This window comes from Adiantum capillus-veneris, chromosome 16 (assembly GCF_014529385.1).
Source record: "Adiantum capillus-veneris isolate H3 chromosome 16, ASM1452938v2, whole genome shotgun sequence".
Lineage (NCBI taxonomy): Eukaryota > Viridiplantae > Streptophyta > Polypodiopsida > Polypodiales > Pteridaceae > Adiantum > Adiantum capillus-veneris.
In genome coordinates, this window is record NC_140946.1 from 114,089,627 (window position 1) to 114,117,226 (window position 27,600).

The 27,600-nt window shown below is 44.0% G+C and overlaps 2 protein-coding genes across 4 annotated transcripts in view; both read left to right on the forward strand.

Moving 5' to 3' along the window:
• Positions 1 to 27,600, forward strand: part of NOXY38 (tetratricopeptide repeat (TPR)-containing protein) — a 56,863-nt gene continuing 29,263 nt past the window's right edge. Inside the window, exons 1-5 of one of the 2 annotated variants that reach the window (XM_086485499.1) lie at positions 1 to 125; positions 210 to 365; positions 729 to 1,044; positions 1,210 to 1,271; positions 1,648 to 1,837. In XM_086485499.1, the coding sequence (XP_086341625.1) occupies positions 741 to 1,044; positions 1,210 to 1,271; positions 1,648 to 1,837 (556 nt within the window). In that variant the 5' untranslated portion in view covers positions 1 to 125; positions 210 to 365; positions 729 to 740. The remainder of the gene's footprint in view (positions 126 to 209; positions 366 to 728; positions 1,045 to 1,209; positions 1,272 to 1,647; positions 1,838 to 27,600) is intronic. The other variant, XM_086485500.1, reaches the window with a different exon arrangement.
• LOC147439682 (uncharacterized) lies at positions 11,579 to 19,338 on the forward strand. Of its 2 annotated transcripts, XM_086485501.1 has the most exons (3): positions 11,579 to 11,717; positions 11,810 to 11,969; positions 12,052 to 19,338. In XM_086485501.1, the coding sequence occupies exons 2-3, from the start codon at positions 11,925 to 11,927 to the stop codon at positions 12,496 to 12,498; spliced, it is 492 nt and encodes a 163-aa protein (XP_086341627.1). In that variant the 5' UTR covers positions 11,579 to 11,717; positions 11,810 to 11,924; the 3' UTR covers positions 12,499 to 19,338. The 2 variants fall into 2 exon arrangements, with proteins under 2 accessions (XP_086341627.1, XP_086341628.1); XM_086485502.1 differs by having other exon boundaries at positions 11,579 to 11,969.

The window sequence follows — 27,600 nt, forward strand, 5'->3', positions numbered from 1 at the left end:
ATATAACGTACAAGATAGATTTTTTGACCTCTCTCAATGGGATGAGAAGCAAAGGTACGTGATCGTAGGCCACAATTTGAAGAGGCAGGAGGGACGGGCGATGCCCAAGCCCTAAACCCACCTAGGTTCTCGCCTAATCTAACCATAGCAACTAGGGTTTATTGCTCTCTCTCTCTCTCTCTCTCTCTCTCTCACAGCTTCCATTACAGTGCGGTTTTGTAGGGTTTCTGCGTAGCTACTTACCTGAAGCTGGGCTGGAAGCTCGGCTTTCCTGAGACAGTTTTGAACGTAAAGAGGTCTCGATCGTAGCTCGTCTGCTACTCCTGCGGCAATTGAAGAATTTTTGAGCTATCAGGGACCTTTAGGCAAGTTCTCTTTTTTTTTTTTTGGGGTTCAATTTAGTACTCCTGCCGATAGACACACAGGCACGCGCGCGTAGGGACGGAGAGGAGAAGAAGAAGAAGAGAGACAACCCACTTTCTTTCACAATCATATTGGCATGTAGCTCATTGATGGAATGAGGTTTTCCTTTACATAGTTAAGCATCTCTTCACACCATTGATCTTTAACATGTCATGTTAATTAATATTCTGTATGACTATCAAGTAACTATTTATCTATATACCAATGGGCGCGCGCACAGAGAGAGAGAGAGAGAGAGAGAGAGAGAGAGAGAGAGAGAGAGAGAGAGATGCTCGTGTATTGTTCTGGCAATCAAACCTGTTTAGGTCCTCAATTTGATGGCTGGAAAGTCTAATAAGAGCAAGAGCAAAGGCAAATCAAAGGGTTCTGGTGTGAGTGAGAACCATGTAGAAGGTCTCGTCGAGGACAATGGGGCACCTGTGACTGAGAATTTGGATGCAAGTTCTAGTGATTTAAACGAACAGGACAGCAAAGAAATAGAGGCAGTTTCAGAAATGCAGGACTCAGATAGCAATGCAAATCTTGACATGGGTGTTACTGAGGACAGTGCGGTTGAGAACACGGAGACAGCGGCTGATGTTGAGATTGTGGAGTCAAGCAAACCTGAAGGACATGCAGAGGGTACTACACGATTTTCTGCACTAAATTTATATCTACTTATTACCACGAGCTACTACCTTTGTCCATGTTTCTCCCCTCTTTTTCCTTCCTTCTCCTGTATTTATATCTGTTATTCGATTGCATTGTTTTGAGTTCTGAAGAAATGGGTATATGATCATCAATCAGGGCAACTGCAATTGTATCCAATGGCTGTGAGGGGTCCCTCTGGAGAGCATGTTGAGTTGCAGGTATCAATTTGCACATTTTCAATTGTTTGGTTATCTCTCTTGACCAAGACGCTGTAAGGTACTCGGTTTGGATCAGTGATATTACATATGTTCTTAAAAAATGCATTCTCTTTCCATTTTTACAAGTGTGAATGCTATGAGGTGACTGACATTTGGGAAACGAGACTTTTCTTTCTGCATTGTCAAGACCAAATATAACTCGGTCATTTGTGGGTGTTTTGAATGACCAAATAGAACTTGGTCATTTGTGGGTGTTTTGAATAGTTTAAAACAAGTTGCAAGAATTATAGAAATACTTGGATACTACTATGATTTTTCTTTTTGATGGAAGCTATCTTTTATCAACAGGGTGACCTTTATCTTTTACTTACGACAGGTGAACCCTGTGGACTCTGTGATGGACTTGCGACAATTCCTCTTGGATGCCCCAGAAACATGCTTCTACACCTGCTATGATTTGATACTTAGAGCTAAGGATGGTACTAAGCATCATTTAGCAGATTTCTATGAGATTGGGGATGTTGCAGATGTGACATCTGGTGGTTGCATCTTGGAAATGGTTAATGGTAAAGCTCCTCTTCAAACATTATGTGGGTGTGTGCCTTTCACTAGGCATAGGAGGTGGTTCTGTTTCTGTAGCTTAGAGGCTTGTTGTGCATTCACCTCAGACATGGAACTATTTACTTAGAAGCTTATGTTGTGTATCAATGTGATGTTTTTTTGTCTTGTTTTAGTGCATTCTCGTCTAATGGTTTTTACATGAAAATTATAGTATTTTTATGGTTGTTCCTAGGCATAGCGAAACAATATATTCAAATGTTTGTGGACTTATATTGTGAAAGAAAGTTGCTATCCAATGTATCTTTTGAAAGCCCAACCTTGCTATTATTAGATAGATTTAGCCTGCTTTTTTAATGGAAAAATTGATTGCACTGTTGGCTAATGATTTGAAGCAATCATTTTTTTTGGTAACTTAATTCTGCAACTATGAAGGACGTGTAAGGGGACCCCATTTATGAATGTCTGCCCTGCGTGAGAGCGTACTGATGGGAAAGCTATTTGAAAGTAACTACCAGTATCAATTTTTAGGCATTGAAGGCATTGGTGGGTACAATGGACTATAATGTGGGTGCTCTCCCTTTACCCTGCTCAGTACTTGTGCGATGTATGCACGCGCACTGCCTGCATATGAATTGGTGTGTGTTTTGAAACGGAGTGGGTTCTGATGGCAAGGCCTCTCTGCTGGCTCTGTTCACCACCTCTCTCCACAACCCATCACCCCCGGGTCTGCATTGCAGTTTTGGATTGAGCTTATCTTAGTGTGTCGGTCTTCTACTAAATTGAAAACTTGGTGCTCTTTTGATAGTATTACTCATGGATTTTGGTGGTGCAGCTGTTGGCATCAGATTCTAAGCAGACATTTTTTGGATGATCCATGATTCAGTAACTTTTTTAAAGGCTTGTTGCTTGGTTTGCAAGGTGGCTGGCACACAACTTAGATTGCAAATGCCATGCTCTTTTTGGCAGTATTACTGATGGATTCTGGGGGTGCAGCTGTTGGCATCAGATTCTCAGCGGACATTTTCTACTTGATCCGTGATTCAGTAACGTTTTTGAAGGCTTGCTGCTTGGTTTGCAAGGTGGTTGAGTAGAGGCTTTCATGCAGACAACTTAAGAAACACCAGGCATTCTTTGTCAGACCAAGTAGGCCTCAAGTGTAGTCTGTTGAGGAAGCCAAGCTGTATGAAATTGTTTGAGGAAGTGAACAGTTGTGGAAACTGCCTCTGTCCACAAATACCTATGTAGCTAATGATGGTTGAGCATAGTTTGGGCCAAGTGAATAATAGTCCCTTTTGTCATCGCCATGACTCTACTCTGTGAAGTGTCCAAGTCTATTACAGTGGTATCAAAGCTCAGACGATTCTCCTTTTAGGAAGGATCTGATTACTTTTTCTGTAGCACACATGGATTCTAGCAGTGAATCCGGCTTGGAGGAAATTGAGTGAAGAGATTTACGGAGGTCCTAGCTAGAGCTCCCAGCGGGAGCCGGCCTCTTTCTGAGGAATTGGGAGTAGAGTATGGCCCAGTTTTGTCAATTGAGGTGGAATTTCAGCGTAAATTGCAGATTGACACTTGCGCTAATCAAACGCTCACGTACGCCAAAGATCCACAATATGCAAAGTTTCTAAAGAATCACCCACTTGACGAGATTTACTCACGATGATAGGCTGCCATTCACTCACCTCTCAAGTCGGCCATGAAATAGAAAGCAAAGTTGAGTGCAGACAATCAAAAACTATACACTACTAGATGAATTTGACACGGTTGTCACAAACTGCTGACGTGTCAAAGCCTTGAAGAATGGAGCCAACTTGCAGATCCTGGCCGAGGGGCCTAAACCTTAAGAAGAACAAGTAATAGAAGAAGAAGTCTACCAACTTATGGGGACCCCGTCCGATGGGGCCCCAAGTGACAAAGGATTAAAATAAAGCAGGACCCACACACAGAATTGCGTAGCAGTTGATGAGGTGGCAAATGTACGAAAATTCCAGAAATTGCACTGACATGATGACGTGGTAGATTGTACGGATTTCCTTGATTTGCGCTGACTGCTGTATGGAATTCCTTGATTTGCGCTGGTAGCTTTTGGCATTGCTTTTGGACCAGAAGCTTTTTGAGTTTTGAAGGCTTTTCACTGTAACTGCTTTTCAGGCCAAGGGCCTTTTACTATGAGGTTAGGGCTCATTCTCTGGCATGCTTCCTGGAGAAGGTGCAGAGTCTAGAGTACCGGCTTGTACTGTGTTGATGCAATATAAAGAAATATCGAAAGGGGCGCTAAGGTTTGGGGTACCAATACTCTCTGGGGTGGAATTCCGCCACTCCATGTCGCGTGTGCTCTCTCTCTATTTCAATTCAGTTGTTATTGAAGTGCTAAAAGTCTGTTCAGTCTGTTCTTTTCTATTGGCAGGTGGTGCCCGTCTTATGACAGTGGTATCAGAGCATCAAGCGTGTGCTTTCCTGAAAGCATACCGGTCCTACAAAAGAGCAGACAAAGCTGTTGGAATCTTATGTGAAGTATCTTCGAGTCCCGACTCTGGACTTATTAGCCACTCCCACCCTTCATACATAGCGCATTGGGCCCCCTCCGCTCTCGTCTTCATCTCTCTGTCTTAAAGGGCACAAACCATAAAGAACCCACGACATGGAATTCATGGATTCAACATAATATTTGCAATTTTAGCTTAACGAGCTTCACGACATTCTTTTGCGACATCCTCAGAAGAATTTTTTGATGTTGCAAAGTTTTCAATAATTTTTGAACTACATGTTACCCCCTTTGATGCCCTAGGTGGTACCTCCTCTGCGGCATCAGAAAGTACGAGAGCTTCCAACCGACAACCTTCTCAGTCGTCTGTTCCGATCGGGGAAGTTTTCAGGAATATGGTGCAGCCATTTTACCTTGATCCAGTGCAACCGCCTTTGCCACCGCCATTGTCCCACCATCGCCACCAGGCTACAATGGATGGAGCCCATATGGATACCCTTATTATCCATACTTGGGATATGCGCCTTACCAACCCAAAGATTTCAAAGATGGCGGCACGACAGTCAAATTTTTCACTTTTTTTGTGGTGAAAGATCGTAAGAAAGCATTGCAATTCCTACAGCAATTCGACAACATCTATGCTTTGGAGAACTATACAAAAGAATCCAAGATTTCTCGAGCAGCGGGATTTCTTAAAATAATGCTATGCAATGGTGGAGTTCAATTGCGACACAACCGCATGCTGCAAGGACTTGGCAAGCTTTCAAGACAGTTTTTGCACGTAGTTACATGACTTCGATGTTTGAAGTCTGGATTTTGGCAGAGTGGGGCAACTTGAAAATGCTTGCCATCGAAACCATGGACGACTATAACCAAAGGTTTCTAGACGTGTACCTTTCGGTGTTCTTCTTTAAGTTCGTTTCCTTGGAGGACCAGTGCAAACGCCACACCATTGGACTACCATGACCATTGCAGGAATATTGTCTCTCAAAGCAAGTCTCTACCATGCAAGAGCTTATGGACCATGCCGTGGTCGGCTACAAGCTCATGAAAGAAAAGTTGGAGTTTACCAAAGAAGAACCTCCGGCCACTAACCAGAACTCCCAACAACAACGAACAAATTATCGAGAATTCCGTGAAAATAAACCTCAACGGCCTTGTTTGACACGACGTCAACGAGACGCCTTGTTACAAGAAGGCCGATGCTTCGAATGTTTCCAAACAGGGCATACGATCAATACATGTCCTGAGCGAGCCTCGACTTCATCAGTGCAACCTTGTGCTCCCACGTCAGACAGATCCCCAGGGCCACCTCTGGCCAAGAGGGCTAGACCTGCTATTGGACTAGTACCCGATATTTATGGTATACACCTCGAGAGTTTTAATGAATTATGCAGAACTTATGGAAAAGTCAACGGCTTGAAAGCCCTTATTTTCTTTGACCTAGGAGCTATGGAGAACTTCATCCATCCAGAATTCTTGAAGCACATGCACTTTGATTATGATGCAGAGGGCGGAGAAATTGAAGCTGAGCTAGCCATGTGGCAAACTCAGAAATTGGTATCACTCATTGTTGCACTTCCAATGACTATACAAGATTATCATGGTAAAGCCGATTTCCACATTATGAAGTTGGGCAATTGCGATGTTCTCTTGGGCATGCCTTGACACGACAAGAACAATGCAACTCTCCAGGTTCGGAACCGAACTATCACCGTGATGCAGAAGGGCATGTGAGTTGTCCTCAAAGTTCGGCCGTTTGAACAAAGCCATGAGTGACCTCTCTAGTTGTTTTCTAGTTAGATACTTTTGAACATTGTTTGAGAAAGTATTGTTTGAAATGGATGTTATCTGTTTTAAACCTGTCTTGGTGCCGATTTGAATTGTTTGACTTTGGTTTTAATACTGGTTTCAATGATTGGTGATTTTACTCCCGGGTGGAGAAGTGAAAAATACTGTTTTGGTATTGTTTGAACCTCGAAACGACGCATGCCGATGCTTGGGGAGCGTTTGGTTGTATGTTTGAAAACCTCAGAACGACGCAGATCGATGTCTGGGGAGCGTTCCATTGTATGCTAGAAAACCTTTGAATGACGCAGGCCGATGCCCGGGGAGCGTTTGGTTGTATGCTTGAACCTCCAAGCGACGCAGATTGCGGTGATTGGTCTGGGGAGCGTTTGGTGGTACAGTCTTTTGAGCTCATGGCCCGGACCTTTTTAGGTTATTTGCGGGGGGAGTGACGAGGTAGTCGTTGAGTAGCTTCATATCGCAGTCTGTTTGTCTCGGGGGAGTGCTTAGCGGCGCTGTTTGTTGTGTCTTGTAACATGCATATGTGAGCATTTGTGTTGCATTGTGATGTGCCAACTACTGATCCTATTTGGATGAGATTGCCTGGGTATGTAATTTTAGTGTATCAAGACACCTGTGGAAGATCAGTGCGGTCTGGGTGTGATGGCTAATATTATTACGCCGGAATATCAAGAGTTCCGATCTGGATGAAAGGAGAAGCCAACTCCTTGATAAAAAGAGCCGAAAGGAGAAGCAAACTCCTTAACAAAAAACAAAATAGCAAACTAATTGTTCCTCGGAACGACCCTCGAAATTTTTTTAGCTAACTTGAGTTGTTTTGCAAATATGCTCTAATCACGGACGATTACTTTCTTTCAAGAAGGGGGGATGTCACAAACTGCTGACGCGTCAAAGCCCTGAAGAATGGAGCCAACTTGTAGATCTTGGCCGAGGGGCCTAGACCCTAAGAAGAACAAAGTAATAGAAGAAGAAGTCCTACCAACTTATGGGGACCCCGTTCGATGGGGCCCCAAGTGACAAAGTATTAAAATAAAGCAAGACCCACACACAGAATTGCGTAGCAGCTGATGACGTGGCAGTTGTACGGATAATCCAGAAATTGCATTGACATGATGACGTGGTAGACTGTACGGATTTCCACATTTTGTGCTGACTGTTGTACGGATTCTGTGATTTGTGATGGTAGCTTTTTGACATTGCTTTTGGACCAGAAGCTTTTGAGTTTTGAAGGCTTTTCACTGTAACTGCTTTTCAGGCCAGGGGCCTTTAAATATGAGGTTAGGGCTCATTCTCTTGCATGCTTCCTGGAGAAGGTGTAGAGTCTAGAGTACCGGCTTGTATTGTGTTGATGCAATATAAAGAAATACTGAAGGGGGCGCCAAGGTTTGGAGCAAATGCTCTCTGGGGCGGAATTCTGCCACTCCGTGTCACTTGTGCTCTCTCTATTTTAGTTCAATTGTTATTGAAGTGCTAAAAGTATGTTCAGTCTGCTCTTTTCTATTGGCGTGTGGTGCCCGTCTTGTGACAGTTATAGAGCAACATGTCAATAAAGTAACAAGACTACAAACAACCTTTGAAAGAAGAGTTGCGTAGTGGACTATCCCGGTTGTCTAGCTAAAAAATCTACCTTTGAGGCAACAAATCCAAGATGCGTGTAGGCTTTGCGGATTTACCAATTTGACATTGTCTTTTCGAGTGGATGGTTTTTCGAATATACAAAAGTACGAAGAGCCTCATCTTACCTAAAAGGGAAATTACCTTCAAGCAACAAGTTGAGATGTTTTGCTGCGGTTTACCCAAGGAGATATGACGATATTGTATGCAGAAGAAGTTGGACTCCATCTTGAGACTTATAGGTCATGCCAAGCAAGGATTTGGTATGCAGGACGGCACATTGACGTACCCTTCGAACAGGCTAGTGACCATCTCAAAGGGGGGCAAACTTCATTGAATAGTAACAAGAAGAAGCGGGAAAAACAAAAGAAGAAGCCAATTGGCCCGAGGATTTCAACCGAGCAGTGTGTTGAGTACTATAGAGAGGGCAAGTGCTATGGTTGTGGAGAACAGAGACACATTTTTGCAAAGTGTCCTAACAAAGCGTCAAACGATTAGGCAGAGGACAAACTAGAGAGTTTCAAAGCAACAGAGTGTGCAAAGAAAGGAAAGACAAAGGTAGGATTAGTTTCAAACTCTGTGGACACAAACCCAGAACAAACAAACAAGAGTACAGAGCTCTACAAAGCATAGGGCAACGTACGTGATCAAGAAGTCCTTATTTTCTTTGATGGAGGAGCCAAGGTCAACTTCATCTCGACTCAATAGGTGGCTCGACTTGGAATCACACCAGAAGAAATGGGACCACCGATGTAGGCAGTACTAGCGCCACCAAGGTGAGATGTTGCCATTACACCTTTCATAGGCAAACTAGGGTTGCATTTCCCAGGTTATTTAGGGCACAAGGACTTTTACATCATACCTTTGGAGGGGTATGACGTCCTTTGGGGGATCCCTTGGTATCGGGCAAGAACGTCCACGTTGAAGAATGACAAGCGTTAAGGAAGTTGTCTACAAGATCTACTTAAATGAACTTAATGAAAATAAGACCTCAAACATGTCAGACTTAGAGAATGATGATAAGAATTTTTGTACACTCTAGCCGACTTGAAGATCATACGATTGATTTGATTCTCGGCAACACGACACCAAACCAGCCACCTTATAGAGTAAGCACAGCCTAGAATGAGGAAATTATAAACCAAGCGAAAAGACTTTTTGAAAAGGGTCTATTCCAGCCCAGGACGTCACCTTATTGTTCACCAGTGCTTCTAGTGTTAAAGAAGGAGAATGTGCATTGGCTACAATGCTCTTAACAAAATCACCATTAAGAACAGGTTTCCAATACCGAGGATCGACGATATACTTTGGCTACAGTGTTCTATGTGCTTTAGTAGGATTGACTTGAAAGGCTATCATCACATTAGGATCGCTCTTGGAGATGTATACAAGACTGCGTTCAGGACGTCCTTTGGATTGTACGAGCATTTGGTGATATGCCTTTTGGGCTCACAAATGCTCCTGCAACAATCAATAGGATTTTTCGAGAGGACGGGTCATTTATGGGCATCTTTTTTGACGACATCATCGTGTTCTCCAAGAGTGAAGCAGAACACAAACACCATCTCGTGCAAGTTTTTCATGCACTATGGTAACTTTGATCGGTGGTCAATAGAAAAAAGGGAGTTTTCTTGCTGTATTTCTGGGAAACATTTGGCTTTGCAAAGGGTGTAAAGATGGACGCGACTAAAATAGACAGGGTTGTACCAACACGTACGTATTGAACCGTGTACGGTAGTCCGTACTGATCCGTACAGTACGTGTACGGATCGTACAGTACAGTGCTTTCTTAAATTTTTTTAAAAAGCCCTTTTAGGCTATCTGGGATTCGTTTTGCGTGTCATTTTTACTGCACACTGCCGCTGTAGAGCGTTACAGAGAAAGTGCAAAACACTGTGCAGAACCAGGTACCTACTACCCCCCCCCCCCCCCCCCCCCCCCAACTCTCTCTCTCTCTCTCTCTCGTCTCTCTCTGCGAGAGAATACACTAGTCTCGACTCTCACCTGTGACCCATTATTTGCATGTTTTCAGCAGGCTGTTTTCATCATGCCGAAACCTACAAACCCTTTGTGGAAAGAGCACACCAATGTAATTGAAGTTGTGAATACTCTTGGGCAGGCTGGATCAGGTTGTCGCAAGTGGTCATGCAAGTGCTGTGGTTTCACGCTGTCGAGTATAATCACTCAAGTTGTGATGCATCTAATTGGCATCAATTGCACAAATAATTGTGGCAAGTGCAAGAAGGTACCTTTAGGTGTGCGGGAAGCATTGATTGCTGAGAAATTCCCTGCATTTGCAACAACAAACAAAGGAAAAGTGGCACAACAAACAGAAGACCATTTGCAAGACGCTCTTCTTGGACAGCTTGGTGACTCTTCTACACAGGTGGAGGAGAGCTCAGGGTCTCAGTAATTTGGAAACAGGAAGAGGGCTCATATCATGCAGGAAGAGGAGAATGAGGAGGTTGGTGATGTGCATGTGCGTAGGCAGACCACCTTGCCTTGCCTTCACGTGTGCATTCTGTGTCTTGGGTAAAAGAGCGTCAGAAAGTGGTTGAGATGGAGATTGCTCGCACTCTCATTGAGTGCAACATCAGTTTCAACGTCTTGAAGACTGAACAATGGAAGAGGATGGTGAGGTCCATTGCCCAGGTAGGTGCTGGTACCACAGATACATGGTATGGCCTCGATTACAAAAAGATGCGCACCATAGCACTGGAGGAGCAGAAGGCCTTGATAGATAAGGCGCTGGTGCCTGTTAAGGCTGGATGGCAGCAATTTGGATGCACCATCATCTCTGATGGATGGAGTGATGTACGCAGGCGACACATCATTAACATACTTGTGTCTTCTTGTCTTGGTACATATTTCTTGCGTGCTGTGGATGCAGGAAAGACAGAAGATAAGATCACAGGTGAATTCATTTTTGAGCATATTTCAAGGGCCATCAATGACGTTGGTAAAGAGAATGTGGTTTAAGTTGTCACAGATAATGCAGCCAACTGCAAAGCTATGGGAGAAATGGTAACAGCACAGTTTCCTCACATTTTTTGGACTCCATGTGCAGCCCATTGTTTAGATTTGTTGATGGAGGACATAGGCAAACTGCCTTGGGTGCAGCCAACAATTTCAGAGGCTACCAGATTGACCACATTCTTCCGAAAGAAGCATCAGGCCTTAGCCATCTTTCGTAGCCATAGTACCCTTGATATGGTGCGGCCCTCCAAGACCAAGTTTGCATATGTGTATTTGGTGTTGCAAAGACTCTCCAAGGTGAGGGATCCACTGTTGCAGACAGTTGTGGACCCAAAGTGGAGAAACATGGCTCGTGCAAACAGTGAGAACAACAAAGCCATTCAGAGGCGTGTGTTGGATGAGTCTTTTTGGACATAGGTCCATACTTTGATAGTGGCTTTGCAGCCATTGTATGTCTTGCTACGAGTCACGGACATGGAGGGCTCGACATTAGGCTTTGTCTACCATCTCTTCATGCAGATGAAGAGCCACATCACGGCATGCCAAGCCTTGACTCAGGAGCAGTGAGTGTCAGATTTTTGCATGACATTCTTTTTACATCTAGGCCATGAATCCATTGCTAATTTGAGTGTGATCATTGCTGATTTTTTTGCAGGCGAGATGATATCCTATTCTTTATAGATAGTAGGTGGAAGTTTATGAGCCGTCCTATTCATGGGATGGCTGCTTTATTCCATCCTTTTTACAAGACCCCAGAGTTGTTTCATGAGAGTGATCTCCTCACACTAAAGGACGAGTACATTAATGATTCGTTTGAGGAGCACTTGCAGCTGGCAATAGATGCAGAGATGTGCAAGTACATGAACAACTTGGGGCCATCATTTTCACGTCAGGTAGCATTGCGTCCAGAGGCCACCAGTTGTCCTCTCACTTGGTGGCAGAGTTATGGTCGCCAAGGTCTTCCATGCCTGACTACTATGGCTCTACGTTTGCTCTCGCAGGTATCTTTTAAATCTCACTTTATTTCTCTATCTTGGGTCTTGCACAATGCGTTTAAATCCTGCCAATGACACCGACAATTGCTTTAATGCAGGATTGCTTAGCGGGTGCTTGTGAGCGCAACTGGAGGGCTTACTCTTTGATCCATACCAAGACGGAATCGCCTTAGCACTTCTCAGTTGGAGAAGCTAGTGTATTGCAGGGCCAACATGAGGCTTGTGCGCTCTTACCACGCTTTGGGGACACCCAAGCAGGTAGTATGACGATGTAGTATGACATCCTATGTATATGTTTCTTATTTACACTATTGTTAACAAAATGTACATTGTACAACAGGTTGATCCCTCACGTATCACGCTGGTAGTCGATCCTACTATGGAGGATGCGGACCAGCATATAAGAGATGAGCAGGAGGAGATAGTACGCATGCTTCATAGAGAGCTAGAGGATGTCGATCGGCGTGTGACAAGGTCTCGTGCACGACGTGCTTACAACATTCCATTACGCCTCCCGGATACATGTGAGGGGAGTGCACGACGGAAGAGCATTCGCAAAGGCAAGCTACCCATACGTACTCCTCGGCAACGTGCGAATGAGGTAGTTCGTCTCATTCACACTCCAGAGGGAGAGGAGGATAGTGATCCAGACCCAGTTGGTGCAGATGAGGCCACATATGCTATGGTGATAGAGCCAGAGTTTGATGACGAGGGCAATGTCGTGGCAGATGGCGACATGCTCTTTTTAGCATCATCTTCTTCTTCTTCTGACGATGAGTCTCACTAGGCACTAGTGATTGGTTACTAGTCTAGAGTCTAGACATTTTCACATATTTCAGCAGGATGTTGTTTTTTATGTACGCTCTAGCAGGAGCCATTTTGGCTTGACATTTGTCATTATTTTGGTTCCATCCTTATTAGCAGTTTGTACCATGTGGGCTACTTGAGTCTTGAAGCAATGTTTGTACAGTTCTGAGTTTATTGTCAGCAACTTACCTTTTGTTCAATTCCTTGAAGCTTCATGCTTGAAGGTTTGTCATTGTTCTGAGTTCTCTTGTCAGCAGGTAGAAATGTTTTTACGTTGTTCAATGTATATTGTTTCTTGAAGGTTGGTACTTGTTTTGAAGTTAAGTGAATCTCTAGTGGATAATGTGTGTAGTAATGTGTCCCCAAGTACTTTGCAGGGTATAGATTGGTTAACCCTCTAATGAGGAAAATAAAGTTTTCTTAAATTTTCTCTCATTTATTGTTTTTTTACAAAGGTACGTATTTTTACGTACCTAAAAAATTTATCCATATGGCACGACGTACAATATGTACAGTCACGACCCGTACAGTACGTATGGTACAACTTTGAAAATAGAAACTATCAAGGATTGGCCATATTTGAAAAATGTACATGGAGTTCGTAGCTCTTTGGGCTTATGCCTGCACTATAGGCGATTCATTAAAAAGTTTGCTGAGATTGCTTCTCCCTTATACATTTTGATTCAAAAAGGATTCTCCTTTGCTTGGGGACAATCAGAAATTGCGGCATTCAAGAGTCTTAAGGAAAAGTTGACAATTGTACTCTATCGATTTTACCAGATTTACGAAAACAATTTGAGGTTTACTGTGATGCGTGTGGACGCAGTCTAGGAGCAATCTTAATGCAGGAGAACCATGTTCTAGCGTATGAGAGTAGAATGTTCTCTCGACCAGAGTGGGTTGCACAGATTTATGAGAAGCTATTAGTGCCCGACGTAGTTTCGTGCTAAGAGAGATTGGCCCCAAAGACTGGCGCCCCTTTCGATCTTTCTTTTATATTAATCTTTGAGCAAAGTACAACTTCCCACGGGTGCTTGCTCTCAGACTCTGCGTCCAGATGCTCTGAGAAGTGAGACCCTTGGGTTTCTTTTATTCTTACAAGGGATGCCAAAAGCAGAGGCCAAAAGTAGCTAAATTCAAAAGAAATTGGTTCTTAAAGCAATGATCCCAAAAGCAACTTGTTCCAAAAAGCAATTGTCCCCAAAATTTGCCGGTAAAAAGCACTAGCGTAATTTGTGGAAATCGGTTCAGAGCACTGTTTGTGCAAATCTTGGAAATCTGTATTGTCTTGCCACGTCAGCAGTCAACGCAAAATTAGGGGAGTCTGTACAGCCTGCCACTTCAGCGTCCGTATAGTTTGCTTGCATGTGTGTCCGGGCAGAACTTCCATGTCATCAATTTGTGACATACCCCCCTCTTGAAAGAATTGTAATGGCCCTCGATTACGCCTGCAAAACAGGCTAAGGCCATAAATCAGTTCAGTAGACACTGACTCTAAGTACCGACGCACTAGACACGACACCTCTAGTACTTGTACAAAGACGACAGTCACGTCACTGCACATGACATCACATGACAAATCAATTGCAGAAAAATTCATTCCAAATCTCAGACCATGATTCCTGCAATGTATTTAGTAACCACATCTAGATTCATTGCAGACCTCACTAATGTCAGGTTAACTAATCTCATATTGCGATCTCGTCTATAGAGATTTTCGACTCAAGCACTGTTGTGTGCACTTAAGTAGTCATTCGCCTCAAGCACCGTCGTGTGCGAGAATCATTTCTGGGGATCCCAATCCATCACTAAGTTTATACTGAACAAAGTGGTCCAATCATTCAGCTCCAGCTGTGCGGCCATCTCATCTCGTAGGAACTCTTGATGCGCGCACGACAGATCCATTGAATCGGTCGTGATTCAATTATCAGGTTCATTCGGGAGCTGTCAATGCTCCAAAATCATCGTCTTAATTATGTCCTTTGTTTCGAAATAGTAGATTCTTTCATTAGTTTTATTTAAAATTCAAGATCATCTTCCAAAAAGTCTTATTTCATAAATTATAGAGCAAAATAATACTAGTTCATCCATAATTTTCTATCTATAATCTGTTCTGGAAGGAGTATCGCCTCCTCCTGTTGTCCTTTCAATCTGTCAATGGTCTTGATTCTTGTGCCTGTGGGGCACCGTGTAGTGATATGTCCTTGTTCTCCACATTCAAAACACTTTCCTACTTTGAAATATTCATCTCTCTGGTCTTCTGTCAGTGAAGGTCGTCTATCTCTTTGTCGATTGTTTCTGCTATGACTTGTTAATGGTTCATCTGATGGGTAAGTCAAGTTACCTAAATGTATATCAAATCCCTGCTTCGCACGTCCCATCAATTGTTGTATAGACTCGGACTTCCTTTGAAGATAGTATTTTCGAATTTCTTTCAGAAGTCCACAACAAAACCGCTCAATCTGCTCCTTAAAACTAATCTTCTTAATAGATGAAACAGGTAGAAAAGTTTCCCAAATCTTTCACAGTAAGAATCCAAAGATTCTATCTTGACCATCCAAATATGGTTCCAATCAGTAATCATTTCTCGTTCGTATTCTTGTGTGAGCCATGAAGAAATAAAGAGTTTCTTAAATTTCAACCACTTTGTCGGCGCTTGTTTCCTTAACAAAAAGACCACCATTCTGGTGCATGGCCTTTTAGAAAGGATGCGGCCCGTCTGATCTTGGAGTGCTGTGTATAGCGGCCTCTAGAAAATGCTATGTCAAATTGTTGGACAAAGGGTAAAGCCTTGGGAGCATCTTGAAACCCTGAAAAATGCTCAAACTTTACTTTATGTCCTCCTTTTAATTCTTTGGGCTTTTGGCCCTTGTCGTTGAGGTAATCATATTGATTGGCTCTCTATAAGTGCTTTCTTTTTGCATAAAACATATGATCTGTCCGTCGTTTCTTCCCCTTTCTGTTCTCATCGCTCTAGTCAAAAGAAGATGAGCTGTCCGAGCTGTCAGAAGAAGATGAGGACGAACTGGGCAATCCTTCGAAGCGTACACGCTTCTTCTTCTTTTTGGTGTTTTCAAAAGTGGATTTCTTAACCCAAGTAACCTGGGAAATTGGTTCCCTTGTTACGTTTCTTCAGTTGCTCGTCCGACGGCTTCTTTGTGTCTAGAAGTTGATTGATTTGGGTTTGGACCGCATCATGGAGTTCTTCAGTAAGCATTCTCGAAGTAGGAGGCTTCTTGATTGCCGGTTTGATTAGTGGCTTGGTGACTTGTTGCTGCACTTCAGCCATCGACTGCTAGGTCAAAAATTTTGCAAATTGGGGATCGTTAGCAAAATAATGCATCTGCTTTGTTCACTTGTCAACCTGCTGTCGACGTTGCATCTCCAAGAGTTCATATTGTGTGGGCCGGGATGGCCCGTACCCATCTTTTGCCAAGTGGCTTGAATTATCCGTATTGCCTCCTCGTGCCTCAGCGGTGGTAGAAGAGGTCGACTGATTCTTTTCTGAATCCATAGGTGTCGCGGGGAGAAGGATTGGATTTTCTGGTATAAGAGAAATTGATTGTGCTCTGATACCACTGTCACAAGCTTGGGACACCCCAAGTCTAGATTCTGTCACGACACAATAGAGATTCACTTCTAACACTTCACAATTCAAGAATCGACACGGCCCGGTGTAGTTCCATGTCAAGAGAGATTGGCCCCAAAGACTGGTGACCCTTTCGGTATTTCTTTTATATTAACCTTTGAGCAAAGTACAACTTCTCGCGGGTACTCGCTCTCAGACTCTGTGTCGAGATGCTCTGAGAAGTGAGACCCTTGGGTTTCTTTTATTCTTACAAGGGATGCCAAAAGCAGAGCCTAAAAGCTGTTAAACTCAAAAGCAATTGGTTCTTAAAGCAATGATCCCAAAAGCAACTTGTTCCAAAAAGCAACTGTCCCCAAAATTTGCCAGCAAAAAGCACCGGCGTAATTTGCAAAAATCCGTACAGGTTGCCATGTCAAAACTGTCAGCGCAAATCTCGGAAATTTGTACTGTCTTGCCACATCAGTAGTCAACACAAAATTAGGGGGGTCCGTATAGCCTGCCACTTTAGTGTCCGTACAGTTTGCCTGCGTGCGTGTGTATTCGTGCACAACTGCCTCGTCATCAATTTTTGACAGTTTCTGTAAGAATTTGACACCATCTATGCCATGGGGAATTAATGAGGAGAGTAAAAGATTTTTCGAGCCATCGCTTTTCTCAGAGGCAATGCCATGCAGTGGTGGATATCTATAGCTACCAAGCCGCTCTAGGAACTTGGCAAGCTTTCAAGAAAATTTTTACCCAAAGTTACATGACTTCAAACATCTTCCTTTGGAGTGCAGCTTTTGGGAGAGGGGGTTACCTTGAGATGCTTGCCACGGAAACCCTAGTAGATTACAACTTGAAAACTTTGGACATCTCTCGATAGGTGTCTCTTCTCGAGCTTATAACCATGGAGGCCCAGTGTGATTGCTAGATCTTGGGGCTACCATGGCTGCTACCGGAGCACTGCTTGTCCAAGCCAATTTCGACCATTCAAGAGCTTATGGACCATGTTGCGGTCGACTACAACCTTATGGAAGGAATCTAACCCTAATTTTGGTGCAAGTTTCAGGATGAAAGGTGAGTCGACTTTTGGGAGAGGGGGTTACCTTGAGATGCTTGCCACGGAAACCCTAGTAGATTACAACTTGAAAACTTTGGACATCTCTCGATAGGTGTCTCTTCTCGAGCTTATAACCATGGAGGCCCAGTGTGATTGCTAGATCTTGGGGCTCGAACTTTGGAGTGCAGCTTTTGGGAGAGGGGGTTACCTTGAGATGCTTGCCACGGAAACCCTAGTAGATTACAACTTGAAAACTTTGGACATCTCTCGATAGGTGTCTCTTCTCGAGCTTATAACCATGGAGGCCCAGTGTGATTGCTAGATCTTGGGGCTACCATGGCTGCTACCGGAGCACTGCTTGTCCAAGCCAATTTCGACCATTCAAGAGCTTATGGACCATGTTGCGGTCGACTACAACCTTATGGAAGGAATCTAACCCTAATTTTGGTGCAAGTTTCAGGATGAAAGGTGAGTCGACTTTTGAGCTCGACTAACATTGAGAATGCTTTTTGAGATTGATTAAGACACTTTTTTTAGTTTTGTTTGAGAATCTATTTGAGAAATTGTTTGAGAAATTGTTTGGAGATCCTGTTTTGAATTTGTTTGAAATGGATGTTATCTCTTTTGAACGTGCCTTGGTGCCAATTTGAATTGTTTGACTTTGGTTTTAATACTCGTTTCAATGATTGATGATTTACTCCCGGGTGTAGTGCGAAATGTTGTTGGATAATGTCTCAACCTCAAAACGACGCAGACGGGATGTCTAGGGAGCATTTTGTTGTATGCTTGAAAACCTCGGAATGACGTAGAGAGGATGTTTGAGGAGCATTTCGTTGTATGTTGAAAACCTTTAAACAATGTAGACGGGATGTTTGGGGAGCGTTTGGTTGTATGCTTGAAACCTCCAAGCGAGCACGTTGGATGCCGCGAAAGAAAGTCGCGAAGCTCGTCGACAAGAAACTGCAAGTATTCTACCGAATCCATGAACGCCATGTCTTGGGTTCCTTATGGCTTATGCCCTGTAAGACACAACGATGAAGACGGGAGTGCGCCCGATGTGCGATGGAGTAAGGGTGGGGGTGCCTAATAAGTTTTGGATCGGGGTACGAAGATTCTTTCACAAACAATTTTTTTTGCAAAATCCTTTAGCTTTGTCTTGCTCTGTTTGCTCTTTGGTAGGACCAATTTGCTTTTAAAAAAGCATACTACTTGAAGCTCTGATACCATTGACATGGGAACAGGCACCTCGTGCCAACATAAACGAACAGATTGAACAACTTTAAGCACTTCAAATAACAACTTAACTGAAAGAGAGAGAGTGCATGACACAAGGGACGGTAAGTGACGGAGTTCCACGGTCCACCCAAGAGAGCATTGGCCCCAAACCTTGGCGCCCCTCTCGGTATATCTTTATATTGCTTCAACTTAGTACAAGCCGGTACTCTGTCCTTTGCACTCCCATGCGGAGATGTGCAAGAGATTGAGCCCATGGCACATATCTAAAGGCCCTTGGCCTTTCAATTTACATACTAACAGGGAACGAGCGAAACAGACCCTAAATGTTCCGAAACGGCGTTCCGGACAAGTCCGGCTCCCGAAATAGAGTAGAGAACGAAACGCCGTTCCGGAACGGGGTGTAATCGGAACGGTGACCTGGAACGAGGGGAACGGGGCGGAACGGCACGCGGAACGGCAGAATGGTGAAACCAAAAACTCAACTTTTTTTGACTAGCCATTTGGGGGCATGTTTGGGGTTGTTTGGGGGTATTTGGGGACAAGTTTGGGGCTATTTGGAGGGCCGATTTGGGGCTATTTGGAGGCTCGTCTCACCTCCTCCTCAAGCTCTCAACATCTCTACTGAGCTACTCTCCTTGCTAGAGCTTTAAGCTTGGACATGGAGCTCTAGCTTCTACCTGTTCTTTTTTGTGGGAAAGCACAACATCCTCAAAGAACAAATGTGGCTTCTATCTCTCTTTCTCAAGCTCCATCCCTCCCTCTGGTGTGTCAAGCTCCATTCCTCTCTCTCTCTCTCTCTCTCTCTCTCTCTCTCTCTCTCTCTCTCTCTCTCTCTCTCGTCAAACTCCATCGTTGTCTCAAGCTTCGTCATCGTAAAACATGTCTAAATTAGGAGGGTCAAATTCAAAAGTTAGCTTATAGTTTTTCACTAACATATGAGCCTATAATATATATAGTTTCTTTGGTCTACCGTTTCGGCCTCGTTCTCGTTCCCTCCCCCCCCCCCTCGCGTTCCCGTCCTGTTCCGAATAACTATAGAAGTTTCAAAAGTAGTTACAGTGAAAAGCTACATCTTTCCAAAAGCATCTAGCCCAGAAGCTGGCGTTGAAATTAGCCAGCGTAAATTACGGAAATCATACAGGTGCCACGTCAACAGCCATCACAGAATGCGGAATTCCGTACAACCAGCGAGCGCATTTTACGGAACCTCCCTACAACTCTGCCTCGTTATCAATTTGCTGTGCAATAGTGTCTATATGTTACAAACTTGGTGGCACGTAACACATCCAACCCTATGTGTCCATGGACAAGCTAAGCTACAACATGACTAGGGTTCAGTTCAGTCAAGTTAGTCTAGAATAGGAAGTGATCTGGCACACTTTTGTGAGTCTGTTCGCAGAGCGTGCATGCCCAGACAATTAGATTAGATGCATATCCTTTGGTTGCACACAACATGATCATCAACAATACCATTAGAATCCATCAGGAGCATTTTCCAATGCACATAACCCATTTTTCCTATTTTTGACATTTTTCACTTATTATTTTTAAGTGACTTTTGTTGGAAACTAGGTAGGGCAAATTTCATAAGTTTGTATATATAGAAACCTAGTGCTAGCACTTTCTGGCAGAAGAGGCTGCAGGAACTCCGGTTCAACAGGCACCTTCTCAGCATGACCCCCAAGACCTAGCGTTTTCAGCCATCTGCAAAGCTAGCGTTTTTGGACAAGACCAGCAGCATGGCGTTTTTGCATTGCAGATCAGCCGCCAGCAGCAGAGGACAGATCAGCACTAACGTTAGCAGTTTGCAACAACAGGAGGCTAGCGTTTTTGGAGCAGAACACAGTTTCAGTCCTAGCGTTTTTGGTTTGCAGATCAATCTCAACGTTTTTGCAGATCTTCGTGATGGAATTCGCCCTAGACTCGGCGTTTTCAGTTTTCAACGCGTTGTCGTCGTACCATCGTCATTGACATCGTCATCGACATAGAGTCAGAATTCAGCAGATAAAGATTTGCAGATTTCAACCATTAGCGTTTTTAGATTTCATCCTGTCTCGTCGTCGTCCTCATCGTCGTCGACATCGTTAGCAAGTCCAAGCATTGTAGAGATTTGTGCAATCAATAGTAGACCGCTCTCGCCATAGAGAGTGGGGCCTTCAGAGGAGGGTTTGACAACATTCTGGTGTCGTATTCTTCTCTCTCTATCTCTTAGTCTCAGCACCTTCATTCACAGTGTTCACCACTTTGTTTGTGTCCATTGCACTCTCTCACTAAAGGAACGGAAGGCTCTTCCTTCCGTAAGTAAAAGGAACCTTGAGCACAGTTCGGAGCACTCATCTTGAGCAAAGTTCAACATTCACTTCCGCTGCACCTTACACTGGTATCAGAGCATTGACAGTATTCTGTATCACTCAAGGAAAGAACCACAAGAACCACATAATTTTTTTTTGCTTGTTGCGGTCGTACGTAACCCAAGACTTCTTGGGCGTGTCGATTCCTAATCGTGTTTTTGAAGAGTGAGAGGAATCCCAATAAAGAAGGGCTTGTCCAACCTCCCTTTGTGCCTCTTTTCACTCATTGAGAGCGGATTGTGGACTTAGCGGCCGGCCAATCGACGTGAGGTGGGAAAAAAGCAACCTTGGTGTGAGCGCAAGGCCGCCAAGGGGTGCGTCCGCAGAAAAGAGCAGAACTCGGGTGAAGAGAAGATCCTTCTCTAACACAGATTGCAAGCGAAAGAAGAACCTCAAGAATCTCAAGACCCTCAAGAACCTCAAGAACTCAAGACCCCCGAGAACCCAAGACCCACAAGAACCCAAGTTCCTCGTGAACTTAAGAACCCAAGAAATCGAGCACGACACACGAGAAAATCGCTTAAAATACTTCACAATTATATCACACTTTTAAAACAGAGTCCACAAGGGCCGGTATAGTTCCGTGTCTTGAGGTATTGGCCCCAAAATCTCGCGCCCCTTTCACAATTTTTTATATATTAATGCTTGAGCAAAGTTACAACTTCCGCGGACCCTCTTTGCTCAGATGCTTATCAACACATTGAGGGAAAGAGGGGCCTTTGGTTCTTATTTACAGGCCCTTGGCCTCACAATCAAAAGTAGTTACATGAAAAGCTGCCAACTCAAAAGCTTGACATGTCAACAGTTTGTGACACACCGCCCTTTGTCCTCCACCAAGAGATGCTACCCCACATAGTTCTCTATCAATATCATAAGTTGCCATAGTACTTACAATTCAAAATTCTCGAGATTGGATTTGAGAGAGTAGGTTGAAAATAAATAGAATCTGACCAAGAGAAAAGAGAGAAGATTGGCACTGTCACCAGCGTGTAACTACTATCTATCCTTTTTGTTGATTTCTTTCTTATTATTTATTTACTCACTTTTTGGAAACACCCCTCGGGAAATCTATCTGCCCTGCATTGCATAGCTAGTGTGGAACTGTTCAAAGGGAGTCCAGGCCTGAGGGCAAGAGAGCACTAAGGTTGGACAAGGACTATGGTTAGCCAAGTGGGGTCATTGACTAGCCAAACTGGAATCCTTTGTTACAGAGGCTACATTTCAGTTATGGGTGTGGCTGCAGTGTACAAAGAGGGTCGAAATACAATGGCAGCATCTCCTAAAATTTAGGGAACTGCTATTTTGGGACCTGAAAATGTCTTCGCGTCATTACGTGCAGTTTGACATGGGGATCATTTTATTACTCTGCCGTGAAGTCAACCGGGCAACCGGTCGGGAGATTTTTAGGCGGCAACCCCGAATCGGGAAATAGCTTGTAAATGTGCCAAGTGGCACATTTCTGTGCACTTTCCTCATGCAACAAGAAGTGGCGCTGAATTTATAGTTGGGAGGATCATTTTGCAAGTTCTTGTCACAGGTTAAGAGCTATGGAGTGCTTCCTTTCCCTCCTATGTACAATGCTTCCTTTCCCTCCTATGTACAGTGCGGTGCCATTAGTGATGCCCTGCACGCTACGCACTGCCCTCTCTCTCCCCTATGGCAGTATGTTATGCCCCTCTAGTGGGCTTTTCATTTGACCAATGTACAGTTGTGTGGGTTCATGCGCGATTGTCGAGACAAGAGCCTCTTGCACAGGTATTGGATTAGCTAGCGGCTAATCCCTTGCAGGTACAGGTGAATTCGGAGAGGTTTCACGCCAAAAATCTCGTCCGATTCAAAGGGCAAGTAGCCCTACAGGTGCGGGAGCTCGAGGACTTGCTATGGATGCAACCGGCACGCGAAACGGAGCCCGAAACAGTAAATTACAGCCTGCTGTGTATTTTTGCAGGTTTAGGGTTTTGGCCCTAAACGGTCCTTAATACCCCCAGGAGGTTCGGGGATGCGAGGGGCCCGTTGTACAGGTGATCTGGCGCATTTTCGGGGCTGAAAACAGAGAATTCAGCGTGCTGCAGATTCTCGCCAAGTTTTGTTAAGTGCCCGTATGCGTCGGGAAAGTCATTCAATGCGTGGGAATACTGACTGTGAAGGGTCCTAGTACAGTTATGCTACCGAAATCGGGCCGGAACAGTTGAAATTCAGCCAAGTTTGTGCGGGGCAGCTTGTAGGGAACCACAACGTTTATTCCCTCTTTTTAACAATAAAGAAATACCGAAAGGGGCGCCTAAGTTAAGGGCCAATCTATTGTTGGTCTACTCATACAGGTGCAATCTAGCAGCCTGTATCCCTTTCCCCTTTGTTGTGTCTTGAAAGTACAGTTAAAGTGGGCGACAAATTAAATGGGTGAAAGCAAATAAGGTTTAAGTCTAAAGTCTACCGCCCTTCTTGAAAGTACAGGCCGGTGTCATGGTTCCATCGACGGGATTAAATCACTTTTTCCCATAGAAGTGAGCCTTGGTCAGGTTGGGCTTGAAGACACAGGGGATCATAGACCAGACACAAGGAATTGCAATTATGGCTGACAGACTAGATGATGTGACTGAAGAGGTTTCCTCTTCACAGGGTCAACAAACAGATGAAGTGGGTGAGTCTTCAAGACCACCAGAGACGGATGATGATATATTCAGGACCCAGTTGGCTACTGCTGTGGCTATGTTCACACAAGTAATGCAGAATCCGAGGTTTTAAGCCTTTCTGCAATTCTATTTCGTCTCAGCAAGTTGGGTCACTGGATCAAATTCAAAAGCCTGTTAAGGCTCGAGCACAGGTGATTCATACTGCACAATCAATGGAAACACCTGTACACTTGATGGAGAACATGCAGTCTCCACAACCTGTGCCTAAGGTGCAAGAACAGGTGGCTGAGATGCCAGTCTTTCGAGCTGTACCAGTTCAGCCTGCCACCTTTCAACAGCCTATAGCTGGTTCTAATGGGCAGGGAAGCAACCTACAGGCTATGCAACAGGTCTTCCCACCACCTTAAGTACACCCTGGCGATTTTGGAGGTGGATCGGTATTCCAGAGCATGGCTGGTCATGCACTTGGAAATCAGTTTTACACGCCAGGAACAATGTTCGGGGGTGCTCAAACGATGATGCCTAACCCCATGTACAGTGTCATGGGTATGCAACCAGGGTTTCAGAGCACTCAGGGCCAATTTGGGATGCCACAGGCAAATTTTGGTATGACTGGAATTACAAATCAGCAGCCAAGTATGGCATTTTCAGGTCAACTTAATAGCGGCCAAGGAACACAGATGAACCCTAAAAGTGTTCCCATGTTTCAGTCACTTCCATATGACAACTTAACGCAGTTGGAGAAGCCAACTCCGTACAAAGAAGGTGGCAAAGGTGTGACATTCACGACCTTTACATGGTTTGATGACAGGAAGAAGGCTCTCTCATTCCTCCAGCAATTTGTCAAGGCCTATGCAAGGGGAAACTTTACAGAGGCTTCAAAGGTCCGCAAGGCAGCCACTTTCTTGATAGGGAATGCGGGACAATGGTGGACAACTTTATTGCTTCAAGGGCAAGCTCCGTCCACATGGATTTACTTCAAGCAGATTTTTGTAGCAGCATGGTTATCTGATGACTTTGAAGCAGATGTCATGACAGAATGGCACCAGCTTAATGCTGCCACTTGCAAGAATCTGGATGACTACAATCGGAAGTTTTGGAAAGCTCTACTTCCAGTAACTTCCTATAGGTTTGTGCCATTGACAGAACAAATTGAAAAATACTGTTGTGGCCTACCCAAAGGATTGAGAAAGTACTGCACGAAGACCAAAGTCACTACTTTGACGCAGCTCATCGAGGTAGCAAACACTGGCAATGGTTTGCTCAAGGGAGAAGATTGTGAATTCAATTCTGGCGTCAAGGAAGGATCAGCCAGGAAAAATTCAGCGAAGAAGCACATTCCCAATGAGGTTCCTAATGGGACTCAGGAGCCGGCCAACGCAAGGAAAGGCAAAGCTACGGCTGAATTAGAAAAGGGACCGGCAAAGAAATGGAAAAGACGTTTTCCTCACAAGTCGGAAGAGCAAAAGAAGGTCCTGAGGTCAGAGAACAAATGCTTCATCTGTGAGCAGCCTGGCCACATTGCTTACAATTGTCCTACAAAGAAAAGGCCAGCTGATTCTGAAGATAAGGAAGACAAGAAAGGAAAGAAGCCCATGGCTGGTCTAGTCCTAGATATGGTGGGCGACAAGCCAAATTTAGATGCAAGTGAGCTTTGCAAAGCATGCGGAAAGGTAAGGGATCAAACAGTGCTCATCTTCTTTGATCCAGGTGCCAAAGCTAACTTCATTTCCCCAGAATTGGCTTCAAAGTTGGGAATCAGACCTGAAGAGATGGGGTATACAACAGAGGCAAGTTTGGCATGTCCTAGCCATACAGAGGGTGTGACACCCATCATTGGAAAGTTGCACCTACATATCCAGTCCTATGTAGATGCTGAAGAATTTTACATCATGCCACTAGACGGATGTGATGTGTTGTTATGTATTCCTTGGTTGTTTCGTGTACAGGGAATCATGGATGCGTACAACAAAAAGATCACTGTACAGAGCAGGGGAAAGACTCACATTCTGGATGTAAAGCTTAAAGGGGAGTCTATTCCCACTGTATCAGCTTCTGCTATTACTTTTGTAATGAAAAAGCATCTTTCTGCGTACTTGGTTTTTGTACGTGAAGTGTCAGATTGTGATGAATCAAATTTATCTGTGCTAGATAAAGAAAGGTCAATGTTTTTACAACAGTATAGTAACTGTTTTTCCGATTCATTACCGTCTCAATTACCGCCAGAGAGACCCGAGGACCATGCGATAGATTTGGTGATAGGCAATAGCCCACCAAATAAGCCTGTGTACAGGGTTAGTGCGGCTCAGCAGAAAGAGATAATGGGCCAAGTACAGGAGCTGTTAGAAAAGGGGCTGATTCAGCCCAGTTCATCCCCATTCTGTTCTCCAGTGTTGCTGGTGCAGAAAAAGGATGGCTCATGGCGTATGTGCATCGACTACCGTGCACTGAACAAGAATACCATCAAGAATAGGTTCCCTATACCTAGAATTGATGATATTTTGGACAAATTAGAAGGAGCAGCTATGTTTAGCAGGATAGATCTAAAGAGTGGGTACCATCAGATCCGCATTAGATCAGAGGATGTGCACAAGATTGCTTTTAGAACAACGTTTTGCCTTTACGAATTTTTAGTGATGCCCTTTGGTCTCACAAATGCTCCTGCTACGTTCAATAGGATGATGGACAGAATTTTTCGTCCACACCAGCAGTTTGTTGGTACATTCTTTGATGACATGATAGTCTACTCAAAGAATGAAGAGGAGCATAGGCATCACTTGGCCATTGTGTTCAAAGAGCTACGCAGTCATAGGTTGCTCATCAATGAAAATAAAAGTGAATTTTTTCTGGAAGAGATTCATTTTCTCGGACACATTGTCTCAAAGGGTGGTGTCAGAATGGATCCTGCTAAAGTTGAAGCGATCAAGTCATGGCCAGATTTGAAGACGGTGCACGATGACCGAAGTTTCTTGGGACTATGCTCCTATTACAGAAGGTTTATCCAAAATTTCGCTGAGATTGCTTCACCTTTACATGCTCTTCAAAAGAAGGTAGTTACCTTTAGATGGACATGGAAAGAGATTTCAGCTTTTAATCTCTTAAAAGGAAAAGATGACTTCAGATCCAGTCATTGTGTTGCCAAATCTTAGGAAGTCATTTGTGGTCCAGTGTGATGCCTGTGGTAGTAGCATTGGTGCAATGCTAATGCAAGATGGCAGGGTAGTAGCCTATGAGAGCAGAATTTTGCAAGGGCCAGAGATGACCATGCAGGTCTATGAGAAAGAGTTACTGGCTGTGATTCATGCGCTCTTAAGTTGGAAACACTACTTGCTAGTTGCAGATTTCGTTGTCCAAACGGACCATCAGATGTTGCGATACTTCTTGACACTGACAAAGTTATCTGAGAAGCATATGCGATGGGCAAATATCTTGTCCATGTTCCACTTTCAGATTTTGCATGTGGAAGGCAAGAAGAACGTTGTGGCTGATGCCTTGTCAAGGAAGCCTCAAATTTCAGCTGTGTCAATTCCTTATCATCATGAACTTGATGATATGAGAGAACAGTATGCAAATGATGAAGATTTTGCAAGGGTCTTCGAGCAACTAATGGATGGACAACGTCATGAACACTATCTTCTTAAAGATGGGTTCATGATGATGCATGGCAGATTGTGTGTCACAAAGCCATTGCGACGCAAAGTTATGGAAGAGAGTCATGTCCCACCATATGCAGGGCATCGTGGTATCGATGCTACACTTAAAGCGGTTCAGACATTCTTCTATTGGCCTACATTGAGAAGAGATGTGGATGCCTTTGTGCAAGAATGCCTAATATGCTAGAAGGTCAAGTTTTACAGGCAAAAGGCACCAGGGTTATTGCAACCACTACCTATTCCAGATAAACCATGGGAAAGTATTGCTATGGATTTTATCTTTGATCTTCCAAGAACGCAGACAGGAAACGATGGTATTTGGACCATCATTTGCAGATTCAACAAGCAGGCTCATTTTATTCCTGTCAGGAAGAAGATAAAGCCAGATCAGATGGCACGCTTGTTTATGAGCAATATTTTCAAGTATCATGGCATGCCACAGTCGATTGTTAGCGACCGTGATCCACGCATGACAAGTTTGTTCTGGAGAGGCTTGTTTGAGAATATGGGCACAACGTTCAAATTCTCTTCGTCATTTCATGCTCAAACAGATGGGCAGTGAGAAGAGGCAAATTCGA